Source organism: Bombina bombina, chromosome 9 (assembly GCF_027579735.1).
Source record: "Bombina bombina isolate aBomBom1 chromosome 9, aBomBom1.pri, whole genome shotgun sequence".
Lineage (NCBI taxonomy): Eukaryota > Metazoa > Chordata > Amphibia > Anura > Bombinatoridae > Bombina > Bombina bombina.
The window spans coordinates 21,808,803-21,822,358 of record NC_069507.1 but is presented as its reverse complement, the minus strand read 5'-3'; the positions used below and the strand labels follow the sequence as shown (position 1 = coordinate 21,822,358).

At 40.8% G+C, this 13,556-nt stretch overlaps 1 protein-coding gene across 1 annotated transcript in view; it reads right to left on the bottom strand.

Moving 5' to 3' along the window:
* Nucleotides 1-13,556, bottom strand: part of WNT8B (Wnt family member 8B) — a 99,747-nt gene that overhangs the window by 34,675 nt on the left and 51,516 nt on the right. Inside the window, exons 3-4 of the mRNA XM_053692855.1 lie at nt 5,735-5,873; nt 5,069-5,284 (exon numbers count right to left, since the gene is read on the bottom strand). Coding sequence (XP_053548830.1) covers nt 5,069-5,284; nt 5,735-5,873 — 355 coding nt within the window. The remainder of the gene's footprint in view (nt 1-5,068; nt 5,285-5,734; nt 5,874-13,556) is intronic.

Sequence of the window (13,556 nt, the reverse complement as noted above, 5' to 3'; positions counted from 1 at the left end):
CCAACTAACTATCACTCCAACAACCCAGCTCACTATCACTCCAACAGCCCAGCTCACTATCACTCCAACAGCCCAGTTCACTATCACTCCAACAACCCATCTCACTGTCACTGCAACAACCCATCTCCCTATCACTCCAACAAACCAGCTCACTATCACTCCAACAAACCAACTCACTACCACTCCAACAAACCAGCTCACTATCACTGCAACAACCCAGCTCACTATCACTCCAACAACCCAGCTCACTATCACTCCAATAACCCAGCTCACTATTACTCCAAACCAGCACACTATCACTGCAACAACCCAGCTCACTATCTCTCCAACAACCTAGCTCACTATGGGGCCTATTTATCAAAGGTCTTGCGGACCTGATCCGACAGTGAGGATCAGGTCCGCAAGACCTCGCTGAATGCGGAGAGCAATACGCTCTCTGTATTCAGCATTGCACCAGCAGCTCACAAGAGCTGCTGGTGCAATGCCACCCCCTGCAGACTCGCGGCCAATGGGCCGCCAGCAGGGGGTCTCAATCGACCCAATCATACTCGATCAGGTTCAATTCCAGCGATTCCAGCAGTCTTTGTGACCACTGCTTCATAACTGCTGTTTCTGGCGAGTCTGAAGACTCGCCAGAAACACGGGCTCACAAGCTCCATTCGGAGCTTGATAAATGGGCCCCTATATCTCCAACAACCCAGCTCACTATCACTCCAACAAACCTGCTCACTATCACTACAACAAACCAGCTCACTATCACTGCAACAACCCAGCTCACTATCACTCCAACAAACCAGCTCACTATCACTCCAACCCAGCTCACTATCACTCCAAAAACCCAGCTTACTATCACTGCAACAAAACAGCTCACTATCACTGCACCAAACCTGCTCACTATCACTCCAACAACCCAGCTCACTATCACTCCAACAAACCAGCTCACTATCACTGCAACAAACCAGCTCACTATCACTGCAACAAACCAGCTCACTATTACTGCAACAAACCAGCTCACTATTACTCCAACAACCCAACTCACTATCTCTCCAACAACCCAGCTTACTATATCTCCAACAACCCAGCTCACTATCACTCCAACAAACCAGCTCACTATCACTGCAACAAACCAGCTCACTATCACTTCAACAACCCAGCTCACTATCACTGCAACAACCCAGCTCACTATCACTCCAACAACCCAGCTCACTATAATGGCAACAACCTAGCTCATTATCATTCCAACCCAGCTCACTATCACTTCAACAAACCAGCTCACTATCACTCCAACCCAGCCCACTATCAATAAAAAAAAACAGCTTACTATCATTCCAACAAACTAGCTCAATACCACTGCAACAAACTAGCTCACTATCACTACAACAACCCAGCTCACTATCACTCCAACAACCCAGCTCACTATCACTCCAACAAACCAGCTTACTATCACTCAAACAACCCATCTCACTATCACTCCAACAACCCAGCTCACTATCATTCCAACCCAGCTCAGTATCACTCCAACAACCCAGCTCACTATAACTTCAACAACCCAGCTCACTATAACTCCAACAGCCCAGCTCACTATCTCTCCAACAGCTCGGCTCACTATCACTCCAACAACCCAGCTCACTATCACTGCAACAAACCAACTCATTATCACTCCAACAAACCAGCTCACTATCACTCCAACAAACCAGTTCACTATCACTCCAACAACCCAGCTTACTATCACTACAACAAACCAGCTCAGTATCACTGCAACAACCCAGCTCCCTATCACTCCAACAAACCAGCTCACTAAAACTGCAATAACCCAGCTCACTATCACTCCAAACCAGCTCACTATCACTCTAACAACCCAGCTCCCTATCACTCAACAAACCAGCTCACTATCACTCCAACCCAGCTTAATATCACTCCAATAAACCAGCTCACGATCACTACAACAAACCAGCTCACTATCACTGCAACAACCCAGCTCACTATCAGTCCAACAACCCAGCTCACTATCACTCCAACAACCCAGCTCACTATCACTCCAACAACCCAGCTCACTAAAACTGCAACAATCCAGCTCACTATCACTCCAACAAACCAGCTCACTATCACTCCAACCCAGCTTAATATCACTCCAACAAACCAGCTCACGATCACTACAACAAACCAGCTCACTATCACTGCAACAACCCAGCTCACTATCAGTCCAACAACTCACCTCAGTATCACTCCAAAAACCCAGCTGACTATCACTCCAACAAACAAGCTCACTAAAACTGAAACAATCCAGCTCACTATCACTCCAACAAACCAGCTCACTATCACTGCAACCCAGCTCACTATCACTCCAAAACCCCAGCTTACTATCACTCCAACAAACCAGCTCACTATCACTTCAACAAATCAGCTCACTATCACTGCAACAACCCAGCTCACTATCAGTCTAACAACCCAGCTCACTATCATTCCAACAACCCAGCTTACTATCACTCCAACAACCCAGCTCACAATCATTGCAACAACCCAGCTGACTATCACTGCAACAACCCAGCTCACTATCACTGGAACAACCCAGCTCACTATCACTCCAACAACCCAGCTCACAGTCACTCCAACAACCCAGCTCACTATCATTCCAACAACCCAGCTTACTATCACTCCAACAACCCAGCTCACAATCATTGCAACAACCCAGCTGACTATCACTGCAACAACCCAGCTCACTATCACTGGAACAACCCAGCTCACTATCACTCCAACAACCCAGCTCACAGTCACTCCAACAACCCATCTCACAATCACTCCAACAACCCAGATCACAATCACTCCAACAACCCAGCTCACTATCACTCCAACAACCCAGCTCACTTTCAGTCCAACAACCCAGCTCACTATATTCCAACAACCCAGCTTACTATCACTCCCACAACCCAGTTCACTATCACTGCAACAACCCAGCTCACTATCACTGCAACAACCCAGCTCAGTATCACTGCAACAACTCACCTCAGTATCACTCCAACAACCCAGCTCACTATCACTCCAACAAACCAGCTCACCAAAACTGCAACAATCCAGCTCACTATCACCCCAAACCAGATCACTATCACTCTAACATCCCAGCTCACTATCACTCCAACAAACCAGCTCACTATCAGTCCAACCCAGCTGACTATCACTCTAAAAACCCAGCTTACTACCACTCCAACAAACCAGCTCACTATCACTGCAACAAATCAGCTCACTATCACTGCAACAACCCAGCTCACTATCAGTCCAACAACCCAGCTCACTATCAGTCCAACAACCCAGCTTACTATCAGTCCAACAACCCAGCTCCCGATCACTGCAACAACCCAGCTAACTATCACTGCAACAACCCAGCTCACTATCACTGGAACAACCCAGCTCACTATCACTCCAACAACCCAGCTTACTATCACTCCAACAACCCAGCTCACAATCACTCCAACAACCCAGCTCACAATCACTCCAACAACCCAGCTCACTATCACTCCAACAATCCAGCTCACTATCACTCCAACAAAACATCTTAGTATCACTCCAACAACCCAACTCACTATCACTCCAACAACCCAGCTCACTATAATTCCAACAACCCAGCTTACTATCACTCCAACAAACCAGCTCACTATCACGCCAACAAACCAGCTTGTGATCACTCTAATAAACCAGCTCACTATTACTCCATCAAACCAGCTCACTATCACTTCAACAACCCAGTTCACTATCACTCCAACAAAGCATCTCACTATCACTCCAACAAAGCATCTCACTATCACTCCAACAAACCAGCTCACTATTACTCCAACAAATCAGCTCACTATCACTCCAACAAGCCAGCTCACTGTCACTCCAACAAGCCAGCTCACTATCACTCCAACAACCCAGCTCACTTTCACTCCAACAAACTAGCTCACTATAACTCCAACAGCCCAGCTCACTATCACTCCAACAGTCCGGCTCACTATCACTCCAACAAACCATCTCACTATCACTGCAACAACCCAGCTCACTATCACTGCAACAACCCAACTCACTATCACTACAACAACCCATCTCACTATCACTGCAACCACCCAGCTCACTATCACTGCAACAACCCAGCTCACTATCACTCCAACAACCCAGCTCACTATCACTGCAACAACCCAGCTCACTATCACTGGAGCAACCCAGCTCACTATCACTCCAACAACTTAGCTCACTATCACTATAACAACTTTGCTCACTATCACTCCAACAACCCAGCTCACTTTACCCTCAACAATCCAGCTCACTAACCTAGTTTACTGTTTTTGCCACTGCCCTGCTGATATACCCTGCCATAGCCTAGACAACTATTCCTCCAACAGCTAAAGTCACAATTCCTCACCATGGCCTCACTCTCTATCCCACAGAAATGAGCTATGGGACACCCTTAGGTGAGATGTGTGACACCTGCAGATGATTTTGGGTTTTACCCTTTAAAAAAATATATTTTTAAGTTTAACCCTACATATTACATAACCCCGCTTGCATAGCAGCACTGTAGTATCACTGTATATTTAATATTTATGCTCAGGATAACTTTCTGATATTTGGTGATACTGATTTACATTTTGTTTGCTGGATTTCATCGTTTTGAACTAAACAAAAAATTAAATAAATCTTCAATATATGCCCAACATTTCATATTTTTGTAACCTGTTTAAATATGAGGTAAATTCCACAGTTTTCTTTGCATATTGTGGATAAATTATTTGGTAAAACATTAGCCTTTTCTGTGATTGCGCTTTAAGCGTGGTGATTATAAGACAGAGTCCTCTTTGAAGGCACGTACAGTTATTGTGGCTCTTCTATCAAAGCTATTACGGGTACAGCTTCAAGATTTATATGCTGAATTTGCAGAAAAATAATTAGAATATTTATAGCTGAAACTTCATGCTGTAGAGCTATAACAGATATATGCTGATAATCAAGACTGGATATTAATACCGAGAAGAATGTTTTCGACCAGTATGATATAATATGGGGCAGGAAATGCTCCCACAAGAAGGAAAAATCTAACCTGGAAATAGGAATCCTGAAGAAATGGAGTCTCCAGATTGCAGAGGGTGATTCAGTGGAAAAGGGATCTGAAGACGGGCTAAGAAGGTCCGATTGTACTGGGATTCCAATCTAGAGAAGAGGATCCTGTTGAAATGAATTCTCCAGACTGGGGAAGTAGGTCCAGTGTCATAGACTGTGCTGCCTGAAGAAGGTCCTGTGGAATGGATGTTCCAGTCTGGAAAACAGGACACTTAGGAAATTGAGCCTCTAACTTGGCCAAGAGAAGGAACAATTTACCTGGAATTTATGTAATCTGATGACATGTGCAATACGTGGCCAATGCCAAGAAGAGGTCTCTGAATGAATGAAGATAAACTACATGGATAGTCCAACTTATAAGATTATAATGAAGTCAAAGTAAAGAAGAAACCATTACCAAGAATGATAAAATAAAAGCTAATTAAGGACACAAGAAGTCTGTGCCAGTAGATATCAAACTCCTAATCCTGATCATCTGAGCAGATGCTAATAACCTGACAAGTGCTTCTGGAGAGAAACTTCAGACTTCAAAAATGTCTGGGGAAAATGCCACCCAGGACATTATATAGAAATTATGTAAGTTACAAGTTTATAATAAAATCTAATTCACTAGAAAGAGTGAATACTCCATTTGTGTGCCCCTTACCACTGCGAAGACCACTGTGAGTAGAGAGCTGCAGAGTCCGTTCTGGGCAGTTCCACCGATCCCAGGCAAATTGGTGTTTACACTCGTCTATACCGTTCTGTGCTCCAGCTGCTACACTGCTTGAATAGATAAGGTAAGCCTAGAAGGAAAGAGACAATAAAGCCATTGTGTTGTAGAAAGAGTCACATTCTACAGAACATTAGTGAATGTACAGAAAACACACACACCTAGATTACAAGTTTTGCGCTATAGAGGGTGCGAAACGAATGCAACAAAAGTTGCGTTATTTCACCCTTCATAGCGCTGTTATTACAAGTTTCTAAAAAGCTGCCTTGTGCATGCGATATGGTGGCGATGAGCTCTAAACCGCACAAAATCCAAGGGCTGCTTTGACGTGCTCGTGCACGCTTTCCCCATAGACATCAAGGGGGAGAAGGTGTTAGAAAAAAAACTAACACCTGAAGCACGGAATGGCAATCACTGTAACGCAACCCCATTGATGTCTATGGGGGAAAAACTTACGTTTAAACCTAACCCTGACATAAACCCCTAGTCTAAACACCCCTAGCCTCCCGCCCCCGACATCTCTGACACCTAAATAAAGTTATAAACCCCTAATCTGCTGCTCCTGTCATCGCCGCCACAAATAAAAGTTATTAACCCCTATTCCGCCGCTCTCCGCCACCGCCACCACTAAATAAAGTTATTAACCTCTAATCTGCCGCTCCCCGACATTGCCGCCACAAATAAAAGTTATTAACCCCTATTCCGCGGCTCCCCGACACCGCCGCCAGTAAATAAAGTTATTAACTCCTAAACCTCTGGCCTCCCACATCACCCCAATAAATAAACGTATTAACCCCTAAACCGCCAGCCCCCCACATCGCAAAAAATAAATTAAACTATTAACCCCTAAACCTATCACACCCTTTCTTAAAATAAATAAAAACTTACCTGTGAAATTAAAAAAACCTAAGTTTAAACTAACAATGAACCTAACCTAACTATTGTACTAAAATTAAAAAAACTTCCAATTAAATAAACTAAATTACACATTAAAAAACCTAATGCTACTAAAAAAGTTTAAATCTAAAATTATAAAAAATAAAAAATACTAAATTACAAAAAATAACAAACACTAAATTACAAAAGATAACAAACGAAATTATACAAAATAAAACAATTACACCTAATCTAATAGCCCTGTAAAAATTAAAAGCCCCCCAATAAAAAAAAAAACCTAGCCTACAATAAACTACCAATAGCCCTTAAAAGGGCCTTTTGTATGGCATTGCCCTAAAGAAATCAGCTCTTTTACCTGAAAAAAAAATACAAAGATCCCCAACAGTAAAACCCACCACCCAACCAACCCCCCAAAATAAAAAAATCTAACTCTAACAGAAACCTAAGATATCCATTGCCCTTAAAAGGGCATTTAGCTCTTATAAAAAGCCCAAACCCTAATCTAAAAAAAAACTAACACTAACCACCGACGATCCCCTTACAGTTTCTGAAGTCCGGACATCTAGGTGGCGAGAAGTCTTCATCCATCCAGGCGGCATCTTCTATCTTCATCCCGGCACTGCGGAGTGGGTCCGTCCTTCAAGACCTCCGGCACTGAGCGTCCTCTTCATACGGTCACCGCAGTACACTGAATCTTCAATGTAAGGGAACCTTTTCAAAATGGCGTCCCTTGGATTCCTATTTGGGGGGGCTTTTTTATTTTGATAGGGCTATTATATTAGGTGTAATTGTTTTTATTTTGGATAATTTCGTTTGTTATTTTTCATAATTTAGTGTTTGTTATTTTTTGTAATTTAGTATTTTTTGTAATTTTAGATTTAATATTTTAGTAGTGTTAGTTTTTTAATGTGTAATTTAGTAATTTTAGTATAATAGTTAGGTTAATTGTTAGTTTAAACTTAGGTTTTTTTAATTTCACTGGTAAGTTTTTATTTATTTTAAGATAGGGATATCGTAATTTTAATATAAAGTTAGGATGTTGTTAGGTTTAGGGGTTACTAGTTTATTTTATTTTTTTGCAATGTGGGGGGCTGGCGGTTTAGGGGCTATTACGTTTATTTAGTGGCGGTGATGTGGGAGGCCAGAGGTTTGTCAGGGAGCGGCAGAATAGGGGTTAATAACTTATTAGTGGTGGCGATGTCGGGAGCAGATTAGGGTTTAATAAGTTTAATATAGTGTTTGCGATGTGGGAAGGCATCGGAATAGGGGTTATTAGGTAGTTTATGGGTGTTAGTGTACTTTGTAACATTTTAGTTATGAGCTTTTTGTAACAGTTTTGTTGCGCAAACCTCATAACTACTGGTCTCAGGTAGCGGAATGGATTGTGTCGGTATAGGCTGGAACGCAAGCATTTTAGCCTCACCGCACAACTTGTAATAACGGCCCTATGGAAATATCTTGCAAAAACGTAATTTTTTTGAGTGTGGGATTGACGTCGCATTACAGGCTAAAATGCTTGCAGTACAGCTATACCGACACAACTCGTAATGGCTGTGTTACGGTTTTTACGCTGAAATGGCCATTTTTCAGTGTTAAAACCGTAACGCAAAACTCGTAATCTTAGTGACAGTTAATAAATATAGCATGAAAAAGTTGGGTCTTTCTAAAGGAGATAATTTAGGTGAATGGTGGTGCAGGCAAGAGGCTGGTTACATTGAAGAAGGTAGCTCTGGGCCTTGGTAGAGTATGGGCCAAGCCAATGGGTGGTTTCTGAATGTACAGAAAACACACACACCTAGATTACAAGTTTTGCGCTATAGAGGGTGCGAAACGAATGCAACAAAAGTTGCGTTATTTCACCCTTCATAGCGCTGTTATTACAAGTTTCTAAAAAGCTGCCTTGTGCATGCGATATGGTGGCGATGAGCTCTAAACCGCACAAAATCCAAGGGCTGCTTTGACGTGCTCGTGCACGCTTTCCCCATAGACATCAAGGGGGAGAAGGTGTTAGAAAAAAAACTAACACCTGAAGCACAGAATGGCAATCACTGTAACGCAACCCCATTGATGTCTATGGGGGAAAAACTTACGTTTAAACCTAACCCTGACATAAACCCCTAGTCTAAACACCCCTAGCCTCCCGCCCCCGACATCTCTGACACCTAAATAAAGTTATAAACCCCTAATCTGCTGCTCCTGTCATCGCCGCCACAAATAAAAGTTATTAACCCCTATTCCGCCGCTCTCCGCCACCGCCACCACTAAATAAAGTTATTAACCTCTAATCTGCCGCTCCCCGACATTGCCGCCACAAATAAAAGTTATTAACCCCTATTCCGCGGCTCCCCGACACCGCCGCCAGTAAATAAAGTTATTAACTCCTAAACCTCTGGCCTCCCACATCACCCCAATAAATAAACGTATTAACCCCTAAACCGCCAGCCCCCCACATCGCAAAAAATAAATTAAACTATTAACCCCTAAACCTATCACACCCTTTCTTAAAATAAATAAAAACTTACCTGTGAAATTAAAAAAACCTAAGTTTAAACTAACAATGAACCTAACCTAACTATTGTACTAAAATTAAAAAAACTTCCAATTAAATAAACTAAATTACACATTAAAAAACCTAATGCTACTAAAAAAGTTTAAATCTAAAATTATAAAAAATAAAAAATACTAAATTACAAAAAATAACAAACACTAAATTACAAAAGATAACAAACGAAATTATACAAAATAAAACAATTACACCTAATCTAATAGCCCTGTAAAAATTAAAAGCCCCCCAAATAAAAAAAAAAAACCTAGCCTACAATAAACTACCAATAGCCCTTAAAAGGGCCTTTTGTATGGCATTGCCCTAAAGAAATCAGCTCTTTTACCTGAAAAAAAAAATACAAAGATCCCCAACAGTAAAACCCACCACCCAACCAACCCCCCAAAATAAAAAAATCTAACTCTAACAGAAACCTAAGATATCCATTGCCCTTAAAAGGGCATTTAGCTCTTATAAAAAGCCCAAACCCTAATCTAAAAAAAAACTAACACTAACCACCGACGATCCCCTTACAGTTTCTGAAGTCCGGACATCTAGGTGGCGAGAAGTCTTCATCCATCCAGGCGGCATCTTCTATCTTCATCCCGGCACTGCGGAGTGGGTCCGTCCTTCAAGACCTCCGGCACTGAGCGTCCTCTTCATACGGTCACCGCAGTACACTGAATCTTCAATGTAAGGGAACCTTTTCAAAATGGCGTCCCTTGGATTCCTATTTGGGGGGGCTTTTTTATTTTGATAGGGCTATTATATTAGGTGTAATTGTTTTTATTTTGGATAATTTCGTTTGTTATTTTTCATAATTTAGTGTTTGTTATTTTTTGTAATTTAGTATTTTTTGTAATTTTAGATTTAATATTTTAGTAGTGTTAGTTTTTTTAATGTGTAATTTAATAATTTTAGTATAATAGTTAGGTTAATTGTTAGTTTAAACTTAGGTTTTTTTAATTTCACTGGTAAGTTTTTATTTATTTTAAGATAGGGATATCGTAATTTTAATATAAAGTTAGGATGTTGTTAGGTTTAGGGGTTACTAGTTTATTTTATTTTTTTGCAATGTGGGGGGCTGGCGGTTTAGGGGCTATTACGTTTATTTAGTGGCGGTGATGTGGGAGGCCAGAGGTTTGTCAGGGAGCGGCAGAATAGGGGTTAATAACTTATTAGTGGTGGCGATGTCGGGAGCAGATTAGGGTTTAATAAGTTTAATATAGTGTTTGCGATGTGGGAAGGCATCGGAATAGGGGTTATTAGGTAGTTTATGGGTGTTAGTGTACTTTGTAACATTTTAGTTATGAGCTTTTTGTAACAGTTTTGTTGCGCAAACCTCATAACTACTGGTCTCAGGTAGCGGAATGGATTGTGTCGGTATAGGCTGGAACGCAAGCATTTTAGCCTCACCGCACAACTTGTAATAACGGCCCTATGGAAATATCTTGCAAAAACGTAATTTTTTTGAGTGTGGGATTGACGTCGCATTACAGGCTAAAATGCTTGCAGTACAGCTATACCGACACAACTCGTAATGGCTGTGTTACGGTTTTTACGCTGAAATGGCCATTTTTCAGTGTTAAAACCGTAACGCAAAACTCGTAATCTTAGTGACAGTTAATAAATATAGCATGAAAAAGTTGGGTCTTTCTAAAGGAGATAATTTAGGTGAATGGTGGTGCAGGCAAGAGGCTGGTTACATTGAAGAAGGTAGCTCTGGGCCTTGGTAGAGTATGGGCCAAGCCAATGGGTGGTTTCTGTAGGTATCTCAATGAGCTAATGCAGGTGAAGCAGGAGAGGAGCTGTAAGTAATGGGGATCCTGAGTAAGCATTCTGATTAAATAACAGGTAGATTACAAGTTATGTGCGTTAGATGGTTTTTAACGAACGCAACAAAAGTTGTGTTATTTCACCCTCCATAGCGCTGCCATTACAAATTTTGAAACAGTCGGCTTGTGCGTGCAATATGGTTGCGTTAAGCTCCATACCACACAAAATACAAGTGCTGTTTTGACGTGCTTGTGCACGCTTTCCCCATAGACATCAATGGGGAGAGCGAGTTAGAAATAAAATTAATACCTGCGATCGTGGAATGAAATGTTCCGTAACGCAGCCCCATTGATGTCTATGGGAAAAAAATGTAACGTTTAAACCTAGCAGCCTAACATAAACCCCACGTCTAAACACCCCTAATCTGCCGCCCCGACATCACCGACACCTATATAAAGTTATTGACCCCTAATCTGCCGCATCTGATATCGCCGCCACTATACTAAAGTTATTAACCCCTATTCCCCTGCACCCCAACATCGCCCACACTATAATAAATCTATTAAACCCTATTCCGCCGCTCCCCGACATCACTACCACTAAATAAATCTATTAACCCCAAAGCCTCTGGCCTCCCACATTACTACCACTAAATAAATCTATTAACCCCTAAACCGTCAGCCCCCCACATCACAACAACCTAAACTATTAACCCCTAAACCTAACCATAACCCAAACCCTAAACCTAACCGTAACCCTAAACCTAACACCACCTAACTTTAACATAATTAACATAGGACTAAACTAAAGTTACAATTATTAACTAGTCTACCTAGTTAAAATAAATACAAACTTACCAGTGAAATAAAACCTAAGATAGCTACAACATAACTAATAGTTATATTGTAGCTAGCTTAGGTTTTATTTTTATTTCACAGGTAATTTTGTATTTATTTTAACTAGGTAGACTAGTTAGTAAATAGTTATTAACTATTTACTAACTACATAGTTAAAATAAATACAAACTTACCTGTGAAATAAAACTTAAGATGCCTTACACTAAAACGTAACATTAGAAAAAATAAAAACCACTAAAATTACAAAAAATAAAAAACCTACCATTACAAAAAATAAAAACCACTAAAATTACAAAAAAATAAAAAAACCTACCATTACAAAAAATAAAAACCACTAAAATTACAAAAAATAAAAAAACCTACCATTACAAAAACTTACAAATGAAATTATCCAAAACAATAAAAATTATTCCTATTCTAATACCCTGTTTAAAAAAAGAAAACACCCCAAAATAAAAAACCTAATCTATAATAAACTACCAAGGGCCCTTAAAAGGGCCTTTTGTAGGCCCTTAATAGGGCCTTTTGTAGGGCATTGCCCCAAAGATAACAGCTCTTTTGATACAAAAGAAAAACAAACACCACCTAACAGTATACAATCCCCACCCCCCAAACCCACAAAATAAAAATAAAGTCAAACCTAATCTCCCATTGCCCTGAAAAGGGCATTTAGTATGGGCATTGCCCTTAAAAGGGCATTTAGCTCTTTTTCCTGCCCTTAAAAGGGCATTTAACTCTTTTATGAAATGCCCAACCCCTAATCTAAAAATAAAAACCCACCCAAAAAAAAGAGCATCACACAAAATAACAAACTAATTATCCAAAATAATAAACATTATTCCTATTTGAATACCCATTTAAAAAAACACACCCCAAAATTAAAGAAACCTAATCTAGAATAAACTACCAATAGCCCTTAAAAGGTCCTTTTGTAGGGCATTGCCCTAAAGATATCAGCTCTTTTTCTAAAAAAAATACAAAGCCCCACTAACATTACAAACCCCCACCCCCAAACCCACAAAATAAATCTAAAAAACCTAATCTACCCATTGCCCTGAAAAGGGCATTTGTATAGGCATTGCCCTGAAAAGTGCATTCAGCTTTTTTGCTGCCCTTTTAAGAGTGCCCACCCTAATCTAAAATAAAACACCCCAAAAAACCTTAAAAAAACCTAACACTAACCCATCTTTAGGTACTCACAGTTGTTGAAGTCCCGCTTGAATAATCTTCATCCTGGCGGCTCCATCTTCATCCACTGCGGGACTGGCATCTTATTCATCCCTGCAGAGGCGGAGGTCCAGGTAAAGGTCCAAGGGGGAGGTCCAGGCGAAGGTCCAAGGTGGTTTTATACTGGGGATACCATTGCATTCCTATTGGATGAAAAATTTGAATCAGCCTATAGGAATTAGGGCTGTTAAAATCCTATTGGCTGTTCAAATCAGCCAATAGGATTGAGGCAGCTCTCATTCTATTGGCTGAGTAACCATTTATGATTAAATATTAGGTAGATTACGAGTTATGCGCGTTAGATGTTTTTTAACGAACGCAACATAAATTGCGTTATTTCACCCTCCATAGCGCTGCCATTACAAGTTTTGAAACAGCCGGCTTGTGCGTGCGATATGGTTGCATTGAGCTCCATAGCTCACAAAATACAAGCACTGTTTTGACGTGCTTGTGCACG